At 36.3% G+C, this 22,948-nt stretch overlaps 1 protein-coding gene across 8 annotated transcripts in view; it reads left to right on the forward strand.

Annotated features, from left to right (window-relative positions):
* SESTD1 (SEC14 and spectrin domain containing 1) overlaps nucleotides 1-19,848 on the forward strand; it is a 152,302-nt gene extending 132,454 nt beyond the window's left edge. For 7 of the 8 annotated variants that reach the window (XM_045163717.1, XM_006059590.4, XM_044932899.2 and 4 more), the window contains 5 exons: nucleotides 1,295-1,376; nucleotides 2,091-2,213; nucleotides 3,047-3,238; nucleotides 5,913-6,034; nucleotides 8,531-16,485. In XM_045163717.1, coding sequence (XP_045019652.1) covers nucleotides 1,295-1,376; nucleotides 2,091-2,213; nucleotides 3,047-3,238; nucleotides 5,913-6,034; nucleotides 8,531-8,660 — 649 coding nt within the window. In that variant the 3' untranslated portion in view covers nucleotides 8,661-16,485. Of the gene's footprint in view, nucleotides 1-1,294; nucleotides 1,377-2,090; nucleotides 2,214-3,046; nucleotides 3,239-5,912; nucleotides 6,035-8,530; nucleotides 16,486-18,138 lie in introns of those variants that run through there. The other variant, XM_025274063.3, reaches the window with a different exon arrangement.
* Nucleotides 19,849-22,948: the final 3,100 nt, after the last annotated feature.

The following is a 22,948-nucleotide window of genomic DNA, read 5'->3' on the forward strand; positions in this document are numbered from 1 at the left end:
TACCTCCTTTAACTTTCCTACAAAACCACACACTTATTTTCACTGTCCTGAATGCATCATGCGGTTTCAAGCATCCAGAGTACTTAGAATACTTCTTCCCTCATTTTCTGCCTAGTGTATTCCTACTTATTATTCAAGACTGTGGGGTACTTATCCTTGGAAGCCTTTTTAGATTTCTTAGGCAACTTTTTACTTGTTCCTCCCTATTCTCATATAGCTCCACATCAGTATTTATCACACTGTTTTTTTAAAAGTCCATCTTCCCAAGTGGGACCATCTTATTCTAACCAGTAAGTAGAAACCATGTCTTGTATTTTCAAGCACACTCTCCAGTACCTGAAAATATATGTTAAGTATGATACTGTCTTCATCATTGACGTGTCTTACCTTGTCTTTTAGCTTCAGATTTTAAAAATAAATCACTTCTCTTCAGTCCCTTGTAGGATTATTTAACCAAATTGCCCTTTAAAAATATAGATTGTGGTGAGGGCATTCTTGAAAAAAAAAATAGCCTGTGACAATGACTTAGCTATTGTTATCAAGCTTCCTTAAGAATATCAACTCTCGTGGAGCCCAGTGCCTCCTGGGTGGCTTGTCAGTGGTATTCAGTACTGCCATGAGATTCTCTCCTTCCCATCTGAAGTACATGGAATTGCATGGAAATGAAGGCGATGGATGGATCAGAGCTTAACTGATCAAGTCAGCTTAAAATTTTGATCTGTGTGTTATCCAGGGAGACCACATTAAAATCTAAGAATACTCTGAATTGTGTTTCTTTCTATCCAGAGATCAACAGAATTTTTTTTCTTTCTTAAAAGTATAGATGGGAGGTTTTTTTTTTTTTTTAATTCAAAATTAGCTATTACTCTGGTAATGTAATATAATGAAAAGCTTTAATTTTTTTTTTAAATTTCCTTGGAGCATCATTCTCTAAACTAGTATTTTAGAAACTTTATGTTTTTGTCTTTGAAGTTTGTTTAATGCTAATTGGCAGTTACTATTTCTTCAGGCTTTAGTGTACTCCTGTGTTTGTGCTTTGCTTCAGTATTTTCACAATCCATTCAATACTCAAGAGGGTTTATGATTTAGTATCTTTCAGGTATTTTGAGATTTTAATGGAACACCGATACAGATATCCTTAGAATTCTTGCAAACCAATACAAAATAGTTACAGTCTCCATAGTGTAAGACTAAGTATTTTAATATACTGTAAAATATGTGTGCAGATGGTGGTGTTATACTAGTTATCCACAAGACTGAAATGTTTCTCTAAATTCATGTTTGGGTTTATTAGATGTGAAGACATGGTAGATGTGCGAAGATTAAAGATGCTTCAGATGGTACAGTTGTTTAAATGTGAAGAAGATGCTGCCCAGGTAAAGATCAGTCAAGCCTATTATGTACTTGTCTTTACTTAGAAAATTGATTTCACCTAACTGTAAACAGAAGTGTTCTTTTCATGGTCCTAAGTAAATTCATTAAATCAGATTCTCATTTATCCTATTGCGGTAATAAAGTTTTATATTTCCAATAATCTTACTGGTCTCATTTGACTTACTTCTCAATGAAATGCTCTATTGAATAGCTAGAAATTGGAATTATTTATTATTGTGATTTGGTTGTCAGTTACATCCCAGGATGAAGGCTGGTGTAGTTTACTGCGTTTTAACCCACAAGAGGGTTTTGTAGCTAGATTAACAATTTGCTATTTTGCGTAGTCAATATCAAAAAACATAGTTACAACTTAACATAGAAGAAAGTTAGAATTTTAAGTTGTAACATTAAGTCTGTAATGCAATGCCAATAAGATCTATATTACATAGACACATGGATTTTATTCATATAAATCATGTGATGTTAATTTTAAATGAGTACTTCTCTTTAATAGGTCTTGTCTTTAGATTTTAAAATTTTAAGGAAGAGGAGAGATTATTAACTCATGTAGCTTGGCACTGAAATAAGCTATTACGTTTATAACAAATGGGTTAATTAATCACATGATAGTAATCTTTCTTTTTATTAATATGGTGTTTTGATATACAAGGTAAAAAGTTGTGACTCCAGGTTGACTGTGACTTATTTTCATTCAGGCAGTAGAATGGCTCAGTGAACTTCTGGATGCTCTTCTTAAGACACACACCAGATTGGGGGATGACGCTCAGGAAACGAAAGTTCTGCTGGAGAAGCATAGAAAATTTGTTGATGTTGCACAGGTGCAGAACTGGTTATTTTCCTTTTCTACAAGCTCAGTGTTAAAATAGTTTTCTACATGTTTGTAATGTAACTTAGCCCCCCAAGTCCAAGAAGGTTAGTTATATTAATCCAGAAATATAGAACTAAGAAAATGTCAGCTGATGAATCAAAACTAGCCTGTGTAAATTTGAGAGGGTTTAAGTTTTCCCGAATATAGGTTCTATAGCTCCCTCTGATTTATGATATATTAATATATTATGGTAATTTTAAGGCAGTAACTGTTCATTTGTAAAAGTTACTATGAAGTATAAGTTAATATCAGTAAATTAGAAACCCTAGTTTCTGTATCTCAACAGTGTCAGCGTTATAACAACATGGATTTTTTTTCATATGAATAGTATCTTATTTTCCCTAATTACTGAGTTCATGTTGTTAACAGTGTGGTTTCCTATGTGGAATATTAAGTGCCCCTTTCCACCCATTTGTTTTAATTAATGGGTGAGCAGATTTTTTTTAATTGATTTCTATCTTTTTTTTGGGGGGGTGGCTGGTGAAATTGAGCAGGCTGAGAGGAAAGCTTAACAAGAAATAAACTTAATAAAAATTAACTAGAAGTATTGCTTCCGCTTAATTATTTATGCATGCAGACAACTTGTAGTAGTAAGTGCCAGTGGACTCATTCATTACTGACTTCTAGCAGTGTTACTTAATTGCAGCTCCAGTCCTCCTGTTCACTTTCCTGCCCCTCTCTTTAGAATTCTGTTGTTATAACTTTGCGTTCGCTTTTCTTCTTCAGAGCACGTATGACTATAGAATTCCGTTGTCATAACTGCGTTCGCCTTCTCTTCTTCAGAGCACTTACGACTACGGCAGACAGCTGCTGCAGGCCACAGTGGTGCTGTGCCAGTCTTTGCGCTGCACCTCTCGGTCATCTGGGGATACGCTTCCTCGGCTGAACAGAGTGTGGAAGCAGTTCACAATCGCATCTGAAGAGAGGGTGCATAGGCTGGAGATGGCTATTGCCTTTCACTCAAATGCTGAAAAGGTTCGCTTTTTTAAAAAATGTAGTTTCAGTTGTGTTTGTTATGTATGTTTAAAATGTGTTTACCTTGTAATTTTATGATTAGTCTGTTCCTTTAAAATTTATATGCATTCCATTGTTTAAAGTTTGTTTAGGTATAACGTATTGTCTTGGAAAGTTCATCAGATTCTTGGTAAGCCATACCAGGGTTGGAGTACTGTGGTTAGAGGAACTGAAACCGTCCAGTAGTCTTTGCTCAGCACCATGTCTCTCCTCACCCGACCTGGTGCCCAGAATGTACTGTCTGTTCTTTTGGGTGTCATGACTCCCACTGTTTCATTATGCCAAGAAAGGAAACTTTGCGTTCTCAAATAGTACTAATTGTCATAAATTTTTTAAAAGGTCACTTTGTGATTTTAATTATCTTTTGAGACTCTCCAGCTAAAATTACAAGAATAAGGATAAAAATGAAACCTTTTTTTTTCATGTGTTATCTATAAAGAATCATTCTAGAATTTATTATTTAATGAATTCATTAATCCCAGAAACTAAAAAATTAATATGCGGTGTTTTATTTGGACAATTTTCAATTGAACCTTTTTCTCAACTGCACAGTGAAAATTGATAGCATCCAAGTCTTCTATTTCCATTCCAAAGAGGAGCCTTACTAAGTAGTTAACTTTGTTTTGATTTCTTAAAGATGAAAGTTTATATGTAGGGGATATTCAGTGCAAGTTAAGATATGAGAAACCTAAGATAGCCTTGGTCTGTAGGACAGAAGAGATACTGCCAGGAGCCTCAGGAATTAAGCAGTTTCTGTCTGTGTTATGCAGTACATCTCTTGGGAAATGTCCACATTAACTCTTACGGAGCCGGTTACTGAACTCTACAGGTCATTTTTTTAGTGTAAGATGGACCGACTGTTGATGAATGAAAGTATCCAAATGGCTTGACTTATTTATCTATTGATTGTTTCAGTGACAACATTTTATTGAACTGTACTACTAACATAGAAAAATGTGCAGCTCAAATGTTCTGCTCACTGAATTTTCAGAGTGAGGATGCCTGTGTAATCAGCGCGCTATTCAAATAACAGAATGTTACCAGCACCCAAGAGGCTGTTCCCCATCCTCTTTTAATCACACTGCTTCTGCTGCCCATCCCAGCGTGACCACTGGCCCAATCTCTTAACACCACTGATAATTTTTTAGGATACTACTCTTAAAATGTATCTGCAAAGACATTTAAAAATCTAGATCTCTTTAAGAAGTTATATAAGAATGAATATATATTAGTTGCTCGGTTGTGTCCGAGTCTTTGCGACCCCATGGACTGTAGCCTGCCAGGCTCCTATGTCCATGAATTATCCAGGCAAGAATACCAGAGTGGGTAGCCAATCCTTTCTCTAGGGAATCTTCCCAACCCAGGGATCGAACCTGGGTCTCCTGCATTGCAGGGGGACTGTTTACCATCTGAGCCACCAGGAAGCTCAAGAATGAATATGATTGAGAATTTTTTCATAGAATATTAATATTCCTATTTTTTCTGGTTCTTGGCCTTTATCATGCTTATAATAAACTCTGCTTAAGGTTATTTTATTATGTCAACTTATGTAAAACCTTTTGTTATTAGATGTTATTTTTCTCTTGGGTGAGTTCTGTTTCATACCAGCAAGCCACAACTATAAGCAAACTGCACAGCAAATTATAGTGATTAGGAAAATATTTAAATTAAATCTGGAATTGTATTATATGAAAATATCCTTTATGAGTAATGCCAAAATAAACATAATTGGATTCAGAAAAGTATGCAAACAAAGTTGCAAAAATAAATTATTTTTATTCTGTCTCAAATTTGCAGATTTTTTTTTTGGAGGTAAATTTTTAAAATTAGTATTATTGTTTTAAATCTGAAGTGTATCTTCGACTGATAGCACGTCTGCATTTGAGACTAGACACACTTCAGAAGCTCACTAAGCATGTGTACCTAGGGGCTACTATGTGGGTCTGTACTTACAGCCTTAACTATTACAAATCCCAGCAATTTTTTCTTTCTTTTGTACCATTTAAATTTAAATAGTGATAATTAAGGAAAAAATAATATCAAGGACTATAGAAATTCCAAATTTGAATTAAAACCATATCTATTTATATTTTGTTTTTTAGTTTATATCATGTAACTCAAGTCAGCAGATCTGTTTTTAAAATAACTGTAAAGTTTCTAGCTAGGGAATCACATTGTTATGTGTTTGTACTCTGAGTATATGTTATGTATTTATATATATTTTTTCATTTGTGAAGTTTGTAAGCTCTTTGAGGTCAAAATCTGTTTCTCATTCATATCCCAAGCCACTACATAAACATAAAGTGAGTATTCAATAAATAGTTACTTAATATATGAAAGAATATTACTTCTTAAGCACAGTTTCAGTTTAATTCCAAATAATAGTCTAGTATTTTTTTTTTTTTTTTTGGAAATCACTCTAGAACTCTTCTTATTCCAATTCTAATATTATTAGTGTGGGTTATGTGTTTGATTTTATTTGAATTTCTTGGGTCAGCTTTGTCAATCATCAGTCTTCTATGACATACATGAAGATTCTAGGAACAGAACAGAAACACCTTCAATCTACTAAATTTTAATGAACTTGGTTTCCTTCTGTGTCTCTTGATTGATGTTGCACTTTTATTTGTTGCAGATTTTACAAGACTGTCCAGAAGAGCCTGAAGCTATTAATGATGAGGAGCAGTTTGATGAAGTTGAAGCAGTTGGGAAATCACTTTTAGATAGACTAACTGTTCCTGTAGTTTATCCTGATGGGTATGCTGCATGTTCTTACAATTTGTGCTTTTATCAGTAAGGTCTTAAAGTAATATGAAGAGAAGAAAATCTGTTTCTAAAAAGTCCTTGTAAATTAGCTTTGGTTCACATCTTCAGTATCTGTAATAAATTAGTTTAAAATGAAAAGAAATCCCTACCGGGTTTTTAACAGTGATAGCAATTGGTACTTGCTGCTATCAAATGTATTGCCCTCGATAGCTTATTGCAGAAGAAAGATCATTGAGTAGGTTGACATACTGGGTTCTAGCCTTGACTGTGATGATAAGGAGTCAGGTAACTTAGAACTTCATTCAGGGAATGGATTGGTAGGGGAATGTTCAGTGTGCTCAAAATATATACCCAGCGCAAAGCTAAACATTTCACCTATAGGCTTTTGACCAAACAGTGCTAGGCCAATACGATTATTGTGATTTACAGATGAAGAAACTGAAGCTCAGAAAGATTAAGTAAGTTGTCAGGATATCACAGCTTCTAAGTGAAATTAGAACATAGTTTCAGGTCTGTCTGGCACCAAATCCATTCTCTTTTTCACTGTGCTATGTAGAGTCCTAATTTCTTAATTTGTAAAATGATGGGGTCATGATTTCCACATTCCTTTCCATTTCACATAGTTGATGATAAAAATAAGAATTAACCTCTTGCAAATAAATGGTCCAGTAAATGAATCATAGTAGCTTTATCCCCAGGGAGCTAGGTCTTCTCAAGGAAAACAGTTTGGTGGTAATTCAGAGGATATTTAATTCAAACAATAGAGAAACCAAACCACTGAATGTAACTATCCTTACATTGTAATATAGGGCTTTCCTGGTAGTTCAGTGGAATCCGCCTGCCAGGGCAAGAGACGTGTGTTCAGTCCCTGGGTTGGGAGGATCCTCTGGAGAAGGAAGTGGCAACCCACTTCAGTGTTCTTGCCTGGGAAATCCCATGGACAGAGGAGCCTGGTGGGCTAGTCCATGGGGTCACAAAGAGTCGGACACAACTGCGCAACTGAACAGAAACGCCAACACTGTAATGTAGTGTAGCAGGTTTGATTGTGGACTCTGGAGCCAGGTTTGTTGGGTTTAAATCTCAGCTCCACCACTTACTAGCTGTGACATCTTGGGCAAGCCACTTCACCTTTTCTGTGCCTCATTCCCTCATCTAAAAATAGGAATATATTTTCCATACCTCCTTGGGTTATGTGTGAGGGAGTTAAATGAGCTAAATGTATATAAACTACTTAAAACGATTATCTCACACATGATAAGTGCCACAGCTAATGTGTCATGAACTTCAAAGGATTATTTGGAATTGATATTGAGAAGATATAATGTTATTCATAGTCTATGCTTAGATAATCTCTAGTCATACCTAAACTTGAATAATCAGAAGTAGCTTTTAAAGTCGTGTGTATCTCCAGTGTATAAAAGAGAATAAAGTCTAACAGTTTTCTAAATCCAGCTGGTACCAGTGTTAGTAGGTTGGTCCATTTAGGACATCACTCCACCAAAACCTCATTCTGTGTTTCACAGCCAGTTGTCACAGAGTCAGTCTCATTCTACTCAAGTCCTCCCAGGAGCATCTCCCCCTGGTTCTTTCGCATGGGCTGCTTCTCCCATGTTCTACAAATAGTTCATGTGTCATTTTCGTTTTTAAAATGGAAGAGTCAGTTAGTGCTCTATTTTCAGATTTCACAACTTTAATGTTTGCAATTATTATTCCATTCCCTTTTCTATGGTAACTGTTTACTGTGTAAAATTTGGCAGTGGGCTTAGTCACATCTACCTTCTGTGCCATTCTCCTAGAACAATAAAGAAATAAGGTGGTCTCTCTGGATTCCCTGCTTGAAGACCCACGTTCAGATTCTGTTTTTTCCACTGTGTGATTGTAGTTCAGTCATTTGTTTTTCTAGGTCTTAGTTTTCTGATCTGAAAAGACAAAGCTAAACCAGATTATTTTCAACAACTCTTTGAGCTCTAAAAGATTCTATGACTCTGAATACTGTGTCTTGGCAAACAGGATAAAATTAAATGATTTTGCCTATTAATGTCCCAAATGATGGCTTAACATTAAGTGGATATTTTACTTGCCAGCTATATTAAACATCTGATGACCACAGTCCTTAGCACTGAAGTACTCACACAGACTTTATATTTATAGTGTATGCTGTGGCTCCCAAGCTGAAAGCAGAACGTTTTTGCTGTTGCACTGTTTATTTGTTGCATTGTTTGGTTTACTGAGATTATCAGAAGTTTACGGGATAGGATATTTATACCATTAATATATTTTTTTCCATTTTAAAAAATGTTTTATGCCATTTTAAAAAATGTTTCTCCTACCGAATTGCTACTCAAAGATAAACAGTATGGTCTGCAAATGAACTAACGGCATACCACGTAGGTAATTTTTATGGTAATTTTTGCTTCCTTTTGCATTCACTGCACAGTCAGTGGGTTTGTATTAATCTGATTGAGCTTTTTCTGTTTTGATTTTTAGAACTGAACAATATTTTGGGAGCCCAAGTGACATGGCTTCTACTGCAGAACACATCAGAGACAGGATGAAACTAGTTAGTCTCAAAAGGCAGCAGCTGAGACATCCAGAAATGATGACTACAGAGAGCTAATAGCTGCCTTCTTCCCAGAGACCTGCTGTTCATAGTCCCGCATGTCGTCAGCATACGCCAGCATTAGCTACAATACGTTAAGATGCGTTTCACAGCCAGGATAAGCCTCATTTCTTTCCATTACACATTTCTCTCCACATGTTAACACCTTGTCATTACCAAGGCAGAATTGTTTAACATGCTTTGAGATCATAGACTCCAAGTATCGTAAAAGAAGGAACTGTAAACATTGCACTGAAAACTTGCTTTAAAGCTTTACCTGACCTGTCAGTTTGTAGATGAACAACTGATAATAAGCTTTGAATGGTGCTAATAAGAGTTTAGAATTCTCTCTATAAAAAAATGGTTGCCCTTCCTCCCCAGGTGATGTAGTAAATTTAGACTATAGCTCAACTGTTATCAGTAGACAGTGATGTCCTCAAAATTTTGCTTTGTAATTCTCCTTCAAATTTGATTATTTTTATTGTGTCAGTATGAAGAAAAACCTTCAGATTTTTGATATATCATATTCATTAAAAGACATTTTCCTATTTGTATTGATAATGTATTAAAAGTTGTTTGTGCTTAATAAAAGGCTTCTTTTAAACACCTTATTTAATTTGGTGATTATATCCTGTTTCCAAACATGAGTGCCTTAATTAAAAGGGCATTCTTAGGCTTGTGAGGATGGTTTAATATTTGTTTTTTCATGTTGGTTGCATGTATTTTAGCCAGGAAATTCATATGTAAGCATGTATATATAATAAATAAGCATGTTTTATCAAAAAAAATTATTGTGAAGAAAAGTTTAGATGTTAGTGGAACACTCATTTTTCTCTTCTTCAACTTGAAAAATGTTATCCAAATTACTGTTCTGAAAATATTTTGTCTTTGGGAGAGGAGGGCTGGGAAAGGCATACATAGTTACTTAAATGTCATCCTCTATATCAGAGTAATCTTTCAGGAGCTAAAATAGCAATTGTTAATAACATTTAATTTGTCATGATAGACTAGATGCAAGATTCTGGTGTAGTATAATAACAAAAATTGTACACATCTTTTAGAAATTAAATATATAAAATGTTAATGCTTTTAAGTTTATATTGTTTAAATGGTAAAATACATATAATTTTGTGTTCATCTTTGTTTCAGAAAATGTTTTTGAGAAAGATTAAAGCAATTTTATAGTCTGTGATCAATACAAAATTATGCAAAGTATGCTCTTTTCTTTACATTGTCTACTGAAATGTCCATGTATCATACTTCCAGTGGAAAAAGCTCCTTCTGAGCCTGCTGGTTTTTGCAGCCTTCTTCACTGCCGGACTTCTTGCAGAAACCCATATCCACTGCCCCTGCATCCTCAGCACTCACTGCTCAGCGCCTTGCAGTCTGGCTTTCCAGAGCCCTGCAGTGTAGTGGTTTGCAGTGGGCTCCAGTTACTGAATGATTTTTTTTTTTTTCCACTTTGCATTCCTCTCTCCTTCTCTGCCTCTGCAGCATTCCTACCATGGAGCAGCCTCTCCTATGGTGTTTCCTCCCTTGACGATGTTATCTTCTGTTGTAACTCAGCGTAGTCACATAACTGTTATTTAAAATGCATCTACTAAAATGTGCTCTCTCAGATTCTGTCTTCGGAATGATTCTGGATGTATCCTGTCCTTAGGGTATCTTATTTTATCCCAGTGTCCTGTGTTATGTATCTGGTCCGAACGTCTCAACCTGTACTTTCAGCTACCTACTTGACATTTTTAGCTTAGGTGAAGTTATTTATCATATTTTTTTCACCTTTCTCAGAGTAATTTTGGTTTGAGATACAGTCTTTTTTAATGGACATGCCAGAAAATCTGGGGGCTACATTTAACTGCTCCCTTTAATGCTGCCACTGCTTCTGAGAACATCCAGAAAGGCTTTTTCTTAATCTGTTAATCCTTAGTCTTTTAGGGTCTAACTTCTATGAGTATGAGCGTTTGTGATTCTTCATTTCAGTCTTCATGACGGTGCTAACCACATGTTACAGTTGTTTATGTCTGTACCTGCTACACTAGGAGCTCTTTTGAGGGAAGGAAACTTGTGGGCCTGACTTCTCCTATTCCCAGCATTTTGCTCATGGCATAATAGTTACTCTGGAAAAGCCCCTGCTGCTGGGAAAGATTGAGGGCAGGAGAACGTGACAGAGGATGAGATGGTTGGATGGCATCGCTAACTCAATGGACATGAGTTTGAGCAAACTCGGGGAGATCCTGAAGGACAGGGAAGCCTGGCGTGCTGCAGTCTGTAGGGTCACAAAGAATCAGACATGCCGTAGCAACTGAACAATAGTTGCTCAGTTCCCCTGTATGTCTGTTGTAAGGGTTAGTAATAATTCCTCTTGTATTGTAGTCTGAAGTATGTTTTAAACAGATTTCCTAAAGTTAGAACTGACTGAGTGAATCTACTCATCAGGAAGTCATTTGATAGTTTTAGATACTTAGGTAATTGAGATAGTTGTACTCAATATCCCTCATACTGAATTTCACAGAATTTTTTATTTTTTATTAAGACTTTGCCAGAAAGGAACTGGGTTGTAAGTAAAGAGACTCTCTAATTCTACCGTCAGCTCCCCTACTTACTGTCAAATGAGTTAATTTTATGTGCCTTAATCTGCCCTGCCTACAGCAAGAGTGAGGTAAGGCATATCTGGAAATATTTGTGGTTTGAGTATTTCAAGTGAAGATGATTCTGCTTTTAACACATAGTAAATATTGTTGCTTTTCATTTGTAACTTTGCTCCTGCTTTCTATATGTGTATCCAAATACCCATAGACATAGTTATGAATGAAAACCAACAATGCCCTAATGTGATTTTTATTCATAGGATCATAGCTCACTAGAATACCTGTGAAGGAAGTGACTTCAATCTGTTTGAAAAGACAAGTTCTTTGTAATAAATTAACATTGGCCTGCAAATAAAGAACCATCTTTTTTAATTGGTACAATATAGGCTACAACTTGGGCTTCCCCTGTGGCTCAGCAATAAAGAATCTGCCTGTGATGCAGGAACCACAGGAGACATGGAGTTTGATCCCTGGGCCAGGAAGATCGCCTGGAGGAGGCATGGCAACCCACTCCAGTATTTTTGCCTGGAGAACCCCATGGACAGAGAAGCCAGGCAGGGCTACAGTCCATAGGTCGCAAAGAGGTAGACATGACTGAAACGACTTAGCACGCATGCTACAACTTTCACATCATCTTAACTCATCTCAGGGAGTTATTGAATGTTAATTAGGCTAGCTTAATTTTTTGTTTTGCTTTGAGTTTTTCTTTTGTCTTCATGTCATAAATTTGCTCCTGTGTAAGCTAAGTATCTATGGACAGTTTAGGCATCTATTCACACATGTCTAACCCAGCGAAATTATGATGTGAAGATGATAACTTCCTTTCAGATAAAATTGACGGTATTCCCAGTCTTCATTGTTGGTCACCTGATTCTCCCATGGTAACTCATGGGTGATAAAGTTGCTCAGTCTGCCAGCTAAGATGTTGGCAGTTCTAGGCTTCGTTGCTCTGTAGAGGATTGGATACTTCTCTCACGTCATAGGTCTTTACGTTGGCCAGTGCTCCGAAGCATTACCTGGTATTAACATGCTCGTTTCACTATCAGTTGATGTGTGGGGGTGTGCTATCTAGTGTATTATTGTTAGTGTATTCTCCTTAATGTGAACATGGCAGTTATTTTTCTGATAGTGCTGCGTAAATAATGTATATAAGCCCACTGGGACAAATGGCATGATTGTGAGATTAGTTGAACCTGTCTCTGTACTGGCTTTGTTTGAAGAAAGACTTCGTAATTCTCTACTACATTTTAAGTTCCTTGCCAGAGAGATTGGAAATTACTATGTACTTTTCCCACTCCCACGGGACCATGGTAAAATACTGTGGTTATCAAAAACTGAACATAACTGTAGTTGTTAAAATCGTCCCCATTCTTGAGTCTATTGAAAACGCTATAGGAAGTTAACATTGGTAAATATCAGTGACAAGAGATGTATGTTTGGGATATATTTGTTTAAACCTCAAAAGGAAAAATTATCTAGGATTAAGAAGGTGGACTAGAATATAGCTGACCAGTTAACCTAATTAGCAAAACTTAGCTAGAGTTAACTTTCAGTTCAAAATAAAGAGCTCGAGTTGGGTGTGGAAAATTTCGCTCCTGGTATATAGAGGGGCAGCAGTCACTTTGATGAGGGAAAAGGAAGTGCAGGTTTAACTCCTGACATTAGTTGACTTATGTGTGTGCTGCAGAAAATCTAGGTTTAGCCAAGAAACATAAATAATGGCAAGAATAGTACAGGAAAGGTTGTAAACTTAGGCTAAAATAAGAACTCTAGTGAATATAATGAAAAGAGGTGGAGTTTAGAATCTAACTTTAGAATCTGGCTTTGGCATTTACCAACCTGGGTGAAAAATCATGAAACTTCTCTGAACCTGTAAAATAGAGAAATCATATCAAGTAATTTTAAGAATGAAGTGTAATTATGTTAAAAGTCTGTTGAAAAATAAAATATTATTCAAAATGGAAGGATTATTATCTTTCCAGAATAGAATGGGGAGCGTTCTTTAATCGTGTTCTTGTCCCAAGCATGGGGTCTTGGGAGAAAGGGAACCTTGTCTGCTCACCTCCCAACACTCCCATTTCCCCTCCATTCGGTATACTGAAAACACTGAGGGTGGGGCCAGTGGGCTCTGCAGTAAACAGCAAGACTTTTAAACCTGACAGATTAACTCCGTTGTGGCAGGATGATAGGCCAGCCAGATGGAGGACACGGGAGGAGTATCCTCTACTTTGAGGTTAACAGGACATGAATACAATTCCATTGAAAAGTAAGAAAGTAAGTAAAAGTCCTACTCATGATCTTAGAGAGTCAGCACCAACCTGTAGAAACAGGAGCATGAATCTGACCACCATTGGTGCTGTTATGGTTAGAGAAGAGCAATCCTGGTAAACTTGGGCAGTGATAATAAGAGAAAAAGGCTATAATAGAGGCGGATGGAGCTACGGGTGCTTCATGAAACAGCATAAATACATGGGAATGTTTAATACTGAAAAAGGCTCATAGATATGATGCCGAGTAACGTGACTGTAATGTTTTTAAAGCAGACTTGAAAACATGACAAAACTAGTCCATGTGCTTGAGGAAAAGGCAGAGCCTGTGCTAGAACATGAACTTAGAGATCACAGGAAGAGCCAGAACCGGAACCACACACTGTGAAAGCAGTAGGCAAAATTATAAAAGAATCAAGGTTATTTTTGTTAGAAAATTTTTAGGAGGCAACACACATAATACCATAGGTAGTTATACAGAAATTCTTGTGCTGTGTGCTCAGTCGTGAAGTCATGTCCAACTCTTTGTGACCCTTTGGACTGTAGGCTGCCAGGCTCCTCTGTCCAAGGAATTTCCCAGGCAAGAATACTGGAGTGGGTTGCCATTTCCTTTCCCAGGGAATCTTCCCAACCAGGGATCAAACCCGCGACTCCTGTTTCTCCTGCATTGGCAGGTGGATTCTTTACCACTGAGTCACCATAACTAAAAATAGTTACCAGCTTTCAATATTAGAGTAGCATTGTTATGAATCTTAAGTCAGGCTTGTGGAATACTAAATATTTCTGACAAAAGGCTATAGGAGTCTGAAGCCATTCTTATCCTCTCGGTGTCCCCTTAGACATATTTACAAGTCAGATGCCATCTCTAGATGGTGTCTCTAAATGTGTCATTCTTGGAGAGACAGGAGAATGACTCAGGTGTCCTTCCGATTGACTGGCGGGGACCTGTTCACTATGATCAAGCCTCACATCGTGTTTTGGGTCTACACATCGTTTCTATTATAGTTACTCTGGTTCTTTTTTAGTTTTAAAAATCAGTAAAAATGTGCTTGATTTTCCCCTTTAGAATGTTTTTTTCATCTTAACTCTGTTAGTCTACACAACCAACAAATTTGCTCAGAATAACCATCAATGCATGTATCATTTTTATTAAAGTGTGAGGAGATGAAAAATCACCTTGACAAAGTCAGCATAGATCCAAGAACTGATTGCTTACCTCACACAGGAATATCCTTTCACAAGCTCTTAAGTTTCTAAGTTGACACTGTTGGGAAGAATTTATGAAATCAGTAATGAAATTCTCAGCAGCATTATTTTATAAGCAGTGTGCCCTGAATTTTTCCCCCAATATTTTATTATAAAATTTTTCAAGCATATAAAAAAGTTAAAATTTTATAGTATACTCACCACCTAGATGCTAGTTAGCATTAACTGTGCTTTGTCACATATCTATCCATCCATCAGTTCACCAATTCAGATTGTTTCAGATGCATTTTAAATTGAAGAAATCTACACACTTCCTACTGAATACTTCAGTCATTAGCTAGAATTCAGTATTTGCTTGCAGTTTTGTTTTTATTTAAAATTAGCATACAACGAATGTGTAAGTCTTAAGTGTGTATCTGCTGGGTTTTGGTAAATCCATACAGTGCTGTCAAAATATAAAATACTATTAAAAAAATTCCCATGTTGCCATTTCCAGTCAGTCCTCTACAACCACATCCTCCTCCACAGGCAGCCACTATTCTTTGTTCTACCTTAAATCGGATCTTGTGTTCTAGATCTTTGTGTAAATAGAGCCACACAGCATGTATCTTTCTTGAAGGCTTCTTCACTTGCCATGTTTTGAAAATTTATCCATGTGGTTGTGTGTATTCATAGTCAATTCCTTTTTTATTGCTGAGTAGTATTCCATTGTATGACTGTATTACAGTTTATTTATTCATTTTCCTATTTATAAATACCTGGGCTGTTTGCAGTACTGGCGATTATAAGTGAAGCTGCTATGGTTATTCTTAACATAAGTCTTATGTGAACGTAGGCTTTCATCTCTCTCGGGTGAATACCTAGGATTAGAATTTCTGTGTCATATGGTAGTTTTGAAAGAAACTTGCATATCTTTTTTTCAATGTGGTGTGCTGTGTCCTGATTTTCATATATTTTGAGTGTGTAGAAAACTGTAAACTATTTTTATGGCCCATAATCTGAAGTATTAGAAGTGGATTTGGAATAGAAATGGCATTCTTCACAGTTGGCAGTTAGTGTTGAAGGACACAAATGCCTGTCTGCCCAAAACAGCTCCCCAAATGGTACCTATCCCTGAAATTTCAGTGTAACTCTTTGAATGATTAAAGTACTTAGCCAAGCATGGTGATTATATTAGCTAGAAGAAACAGCATTGGTTTGTTACATTACTAACTTTTGCCACCCGTTTTTAGTAGGCAAAATAAGACTGATAATTGAACAGAAAAGATTCATTCTGTTCAATGGGGATGGAAGGGGTATTAAAGAACATGTCCTACTGGTTAGTCCCAGGTACGGCAGCGTGAAGAGAAGCATCTGGACGGAAAATCCCCCAAACGGTGGTCAAGAAACCAGAAAACGGGGTGGGGAGAATTCTACCTCAGAATTGTGCTTAGGAAGTAGATATGTTTTTGCAGGACATTTTAGCCTTTACAAATCAAATCATATTTTCAATATTGTCTTTTTATTCAGTACCACCCAGCTACAGTTATTTCGCACCCCTAGTGACTTTTATCTACTTTGTCTTACCCTTTCCACCTGTTCTGTTACATATAGCAGTTACCTGTATAAGCCTGTAAAATTATAATCATATGTACTTTTCCAGTGCTTGTGTTCAGAGATATTTATGTATGGTTCATTCAATCTTATTTGATTTTTAAGGGCTGGGATATTTGGCTTCTACTGTAAATCCTAATAATGTTCCACACACATTGTAAATGCAATAAAGATGTTAAAAACTAATTAATGGCAACAGATTTGATATGTATTTCTTTGATATGTTATCACTTTGGACAATAAATTTGGTTTCTGTTACTAATGATTTTTCATGACATCCAGAGAGAATTAAGTCATACTGGTCTCTATAAGATAATCTGATGAATTCTGCATTTTTTAAATCATTCAAATTAGATTTTTTTACATTACTTTTTTTTTCCCTATCAATAGTCTATAAAATATTTTATTAAGACAAAAATTCAACTCCTTTGTTCTGAAGTTATCTGGGGTCTTAGAAGACAGAGACTAAACACACTTTACCTGTGTGCCTCTTTCCCTTGTCAGACTACCATCCTGCCTTCCCACAGGCTTAGCACAGAAACTCAGGACTTTCTGTAAGTCCCACGTTGTCAGAAATTGTTGGGTTCTCATCACAATGGTAGTGGTTACATTTCCTTTGTTCCTACCAATAAGTCCATTTTTAAGACTGAAAGGGATAGAGTGTATTTGGGGTTGGGGAATGCATGTTAGAAGAAAGTTAGCTGTACTTCATATGACACATTCTTATTATGCTGTACATAATAGCAGCTCCAGAATGGCTGCCAGGAATTCATAGTTGCCAGAATTTGGAAGTTGACAAGCCTTGTTGGATGAAGTTAAGTGTATTTGAGTGATAGTTCAACATACGAGCAAGAGTCATATATATATATATATATATATATATATATAATATAAGTTCATTTTCCCAACTAGTGTCCACCCCGTCTCTAGATTTCCCTTTGGACACAATGGATTCACAAAGTTGTTCCACATTGTTCATAAAATCTACACAAAGGTATTCTCATGAACAAACTCTTAGGTGAAAGTTAAAAGGAGAGTAAGAAATACCCAGTTTTTGCTGGGACTGTAGAAGAGATAGTATCTAACAACAGCAACAGCAAAAAAGGTGGAAAAACTGAAAGTGAACAATAAGCAAAAAGCTAGTCTGTGACCATAATTAAGGAAAATATAATGGTTAGCAAACCATACTCCCATATTAAATAGTCTTGTACTGCACCAAAGCATAACTTACCTGGAAGTTTAACTTCCACTTAAAGTGTCTAATCTTGAAAAGATTTAATTATAAATATGTTTATAAGAGTAAAAAATTGAAACAACCCAAAGATTTGAATTAATTTATCTTGTAAGTTTAGAATACTATGTTGTTACAGAAATACATTTTTTGAAATTAAAATATTAGAAAGGTATTTATGGTATATTATTGAGTGGAAAAAGTTCCAAAACTATAGAAATGTTATAACCCATTTAAAAATAAAAATAACTATAGAACTTAAATAAGTTATATTTGAAATGTGGAACTGATAGATCATCATAATTTTCTTATGTTTGTTACTTTTCTGATTTTTCTCTTCAAATGGGTATTTTTAAAGATCTTCTAAATATAAAATGCCTAGCAAGTATATTCTGAAGTATCTGTTGCAACAATGTGAAGTAGGCAAAAATAGATATGAAAATCAGGGGGAATGGAATCTTTAAACTCAGTATACTCGTTATTTTCAAATGCTACAAAAAGTACATCTCACTGAAGTCTTAGTATCGGAGATATGTAGAAGATAACATCATGGATTTAAATACCTTAAGAATATGTGCATTAAAGTCTGCTTACATCCGTCTCTTCAGGTCTGTTTCAAGCAAGTTATTTTGTGTGGACAATGCTCCGTTTTAAGAATGGACAAGCAAAGAAAATACTCTGAAGATTTCAATAATAACTCTGTTGCTGCAGGTTGATACTAATGAAGCCATGCCTGTATTGGAAGGGTCACCTTTCTCTATCCCAGAATGCTGAGTTACTCCAAATCCCTCAAGATAAGTATCTATTCTTAGTCAAAATAAAGACTGGAAGAGAACATGAATGAGTCAACAGCAGACTTTACTATCTTTCTAACCCATTTTACTCTTTATCTAGAACACTCTCAGAATAGGACTGTTAGCTGTACCCACTTGTCTACACAGTTGAGTCTACAGGGGAGTCTGTAAGGGCAAGGCTTTCCTTAGAGTATTCTGTTAGAACTGGGGACACATTTTCCCATAAGAACGATTGAAATGCAATAGGTCTTCTTCAGCTACATTGTGGATTAATCAAGCTACTCAGTTCGATGACCTAGAAATTCAGTTAGTATTAATTTATCATTTGTTGCAAGTTGTGAACAACTGGCCTACGAACAGATTTTTAGAACATATTTATTAGTTGGAAACTAATTGTGGTCAACTGTCCTTTTTTGCTTTATTCCTTAAAATTCTGTTAAATATCAGAATAAAGTATAGTTACTGTTTTTAAATAGTATTTTAGGAAATAATAAAAATATTAAAACTAAAACTGCCCATAAAGCAGAAAATATACAGTTAATGTTTGATGCCCTCCCTTATCCTAACAATATTATATATCATTACTCAACTTTTATTTTCTGCTCTTTATAGTCATTGTAACATAAAAATGTCCCTTTATTAATTTTTCTAGTCAATAGCTGTGTAATATTCAATAATAAATAGATACCATAACTATTATTACTATTAGGTAAAATGTTTTACTTCATTCATTTTTCTCTTTCCTTCTTAATGCTTTGATAAATAATGCTACAGTGAATGTCCTTGTACTTAATTGTAACTGTGTCTACCCTTGAGATCGATTCCTTAAAGTAAAAATATTGGATTAGAATGTATCCATATTTTAAGATTTTTGATAGCTGTGACTAAATTGTTTTCCAGAAGCAAATGTATGCTTTGTGTCAAAAGTGTACATTTCATGGCTTTCCTTCTAGCATGAAGTATTATTTATAAAAAGTCTTTGCAAATTTTTGAAAAAAAGAAATTTATTTTGCATTTCTTTAACTGCCATGATGCTTAAAATAATTTAATAATTTGGTATTATTCATTGTGATGACTTGCCTGTGTTTGTTTGTTTTTTGTATTTTTCCTCTGGCATTTTAGCCTTTTTTTCTTATTTGTTCATAGAAAATTTTTATACAGGAAGGATAATAATTATATTGGAGCAGTATTGCTCCTAGTTTGTCACTTTTTAAAATCTTTATGAATTTTGATGATGTTAGTATGTTTATTTTTATGGTGAAATCTACTAACCAATCTTTTTGATTTCTTACATAGCCTCAACGCATAGAAAAATCCTCTCCTTCAGCTTAATTTTTTTTCCTCTTGTAAAGTTTTATTTTTCCCTTTTAAATTCAAAAGCAATTTTGATGCGCTATATGAGATAATGATCTAATCGGATGGATTTTCCCAAATATCAACTGCTGTCACCATTGCTTATTGAATAACCTGCCCCTCCCACTGACTTCTGATACTTGCGTGAAAATATATTGAGTTCTTAAGTTTCCTGGGTCTGCTTCTGAGCTTGCTGTTCTGTTCCATTGATTGGTATGTCTGTCTTTTGCCAGTCCCACACTGCCTTTAAGACTGCTTTCAAAACAAAAACCAGCAGTTCCTTGTAGGAGCATTACACAAATTAGCTCTTTCCTACTGAAAGAATATTTTTGTGACATAAGTTAATAAAACCCCTGGCTGAGTATAAGGTGTCAGCAAATTTAGTGGGGTGAAGATGAAGGGCTATATGCTTAAAGATGATTAAGACAAAAGAAGGAGGTAAGGGAAGAGTAGTGGCTGAAAAGTGTATTACTTGAATGGGCACAGTACACAAAATGGAGGGAGAAGATGGGATGCAGAATTCAGAGAATAAAAAGTATAAGATAAGAAGTGCAAAACTGCCAGAAAATAGTGAAAATGGAAGGGTAGGAGAAAAATGGAGAAACAAGATGAAGTTTTGCAAGAAGAGAATAATGGCTGTAGTATTATAGTATAAATATATGAAGTATGTTTGCAATAGTATATTTCTACCTCTAGTTACAATTGCTGGAGAAGGCAATGGCAACCCACTCCAGTACTCTTGCCTGGAGAATCCCGTGGACAGAGGAGCCTGGTAGGCTGCAGTCCATGGGGTCACTAGGAGTCGGACACGACTGAGCAACTTCACTTTCACTTTTCACTTTCATGCATTGGAGAAGGAAATGGCAACCCACTCCAGTGTTCTTGCCTGGAGAATCCCAGGGACGGGGGAGCCTGGTGGGCTGCCATCTATGGGGTCGCACAGAGTCGGACACGACTGAAGTGACTTAGCAGCAGCAGCAGCATATAAAATGTAAAATACAAAACAAGTCCCAACCCGTGGGGTAAATAGAGACGTACAGGAACAGCATGTTGTATCAACATTGATGACAGATGACTCAGACTGAGACAAGACCCAGGTCCTTAGACTGTCCTTAGAGAGCCAGTTCTCTCATGTGATCAGATTTATGGTAAAAAGAATTTGCAAGTGTAGAGCTTACTTGGATATACTTGAAATACTTGAAATTATTAATTTACAGTTGACCCTTGGAAAATGGGGGGGGTTAGGGGCACCAGCCTTCTGTTGCAGTTAAAATTCCACATGTAATTTTACAGTCAAACCTCCATATCCATAGTATCACCTCTGTGGATTCAACTAAGTGCTGATTTTGTAATATTATAATACATATTTATTGAAAAATCCACATGTAAGTGGACTCATGCAGTTCAAACCCATGTTGTTTATGGGTTAACTGTATAATTTTTCAATTTGTAAGTTTGCTGTGGAGTTATATAAGCTTTGACTCTACAGTTTAAAGCTGGTGGTTAGCAGTCTTGTTTTTGGTGTTGGATTGACATGAGTTAAACTTCATAAACCTTATAATTTTGCGTGTTTAGTGTATCTAGGTCAATTTCCATAATAAAATGAGATTAGTAATGGAAAATACTTTCTGAATACTGAATACTGAAAATGTTTCTCTGGTAGTTACATGAGATCATAAATTCTTTAAGAGGTAAGTTGACATATAAGCAGCACCCTATATTGAAAATTTTATCTGTAAACTTCCTGAATGCAAACTTCTTGAGGGCAGATACTCCACCTCCTTCCCTGACGTTTTGCTGTGCCAATATTAGTTTTTAACACATTTGATCCTTTAGAGCGCTTGTCTCTCAGGGATACAAGTATGATGATAGGAAAAGAGAGGCCACAACCCCAGGTTTGCTTTCTGCAGGCCCACTCTCTGAATGTAAAAATGCCATCTCTTCTTGTCAGGAGTCTCCTCGAAATGCAACTTCATCAAGAACGGGCTGTCGTTTAAGCTAGCATCAACTAACACATTAGGATAAGAGCCCTCTGATGTGGACTAATAACCAGTAAGGCCAGGAGTGGGTAGCACAGAGGCTAGGGGCCCATTGCAGGTGGTGGGCAAAGGAGACCAGAAAGGAACAGAGACTGTGAGGGTACAAAAATGAACCTGTATCTTTCAATTCCCCATGAGCTACTCTTATCTATTTTATTCTGCAAAATTTTCACATCCAAATGTACTTAGGAGGTGGAATTCTGTGAAGAGGGTCTAAATAAAATGCATCCTACTTATTCTTCTGGAGCATACCTTCTGAACCACAAACTTCCAATTCCTTAATCTCAACAATTTTTTTTAAAGAAATGAGTTTAAATTCCGGCTTGAGTTTGATTAAAATGTGCCTTTGCTTCAGCTTTGTTACTTACGCAGGCCTCCTGGCCATGAAGGAGGAAATTAAGGAAACTATTCAAATTAAGGAAACTATTATATAACTTGGATGTCTTCAAGCCTAACCACTCTGTGGATGCTAATGGCCAGTGTCACATTGCATTGAGTGGGTGAGTGAAAGTCACTCAGTCATGTCTGACTCTATGTGACCCTGTGGACTATACAATCCATGGAATTCTCCGCCGGGGTCCAGCCCCGGCTGATCCAGGGTATTCGAAGGAGAGACGGTGTAGGCGACCTATTTATTTATTTATTTATCAAAGATATAAAGAGTAATAGAATGAGGATAGCTCAGTAGGAAAATTCAGTGGAGAAAAGAAGCTGAGTAGCTTGGTGACACCAGGTTAGCTCTGACCACGGAGGCTGCAGGTGCCCTCTCAAATAGTGGAAGGTGCCCGACCTTAGACACCTTCTCAAGTGGGTTTTAGAAGCCCAGGCAAATAAATGGTTGCAGAGGATATCCGCGCTCCAGATGGAAACTCAGCCGGAGGTTAAGGGGAAGAATGACATGGGGAGACCAAGCGTTGGTGAGCAAGGCCCATAGCTTTATTTTCAACAGGGGCTTTTATACCCTAAGTTACACATAGAGGATAATAGGGGATGCAAAGTCAGCAGTCTTTGATCCTTATCAAAAACCAGGGTTTCTTTCCTGCAAATTTATCGTATACAAAGGGTTTAGGTGATTTACGTCATCTTCTGGCCAGAAGGCCTATAAACATTTTATGACTCTTGACCAAGACTTATCAACAAAGACTTATTTTTTCTAAGAGTAATTATTTTAAGGTTTGGCGCCATCTTCCGAAGATAAAATTGCATTCCTATAGGGCGGATGTATAATGGGT

Source organism: Bubalus bubalis, chromosome 2 (genome assembly GCF_019923935.1).
Source record: "Bubalus bubalis isolate 160015118507 breed Murrah chromosome 2, NDDB_SH_1, whole genome shotgun sequence".
NCBI lineage: Eukaryota > Metazoa > Chordata > Mammalia > Artiodactyla > Bovidae > Bubalus > Bubalus bubalis.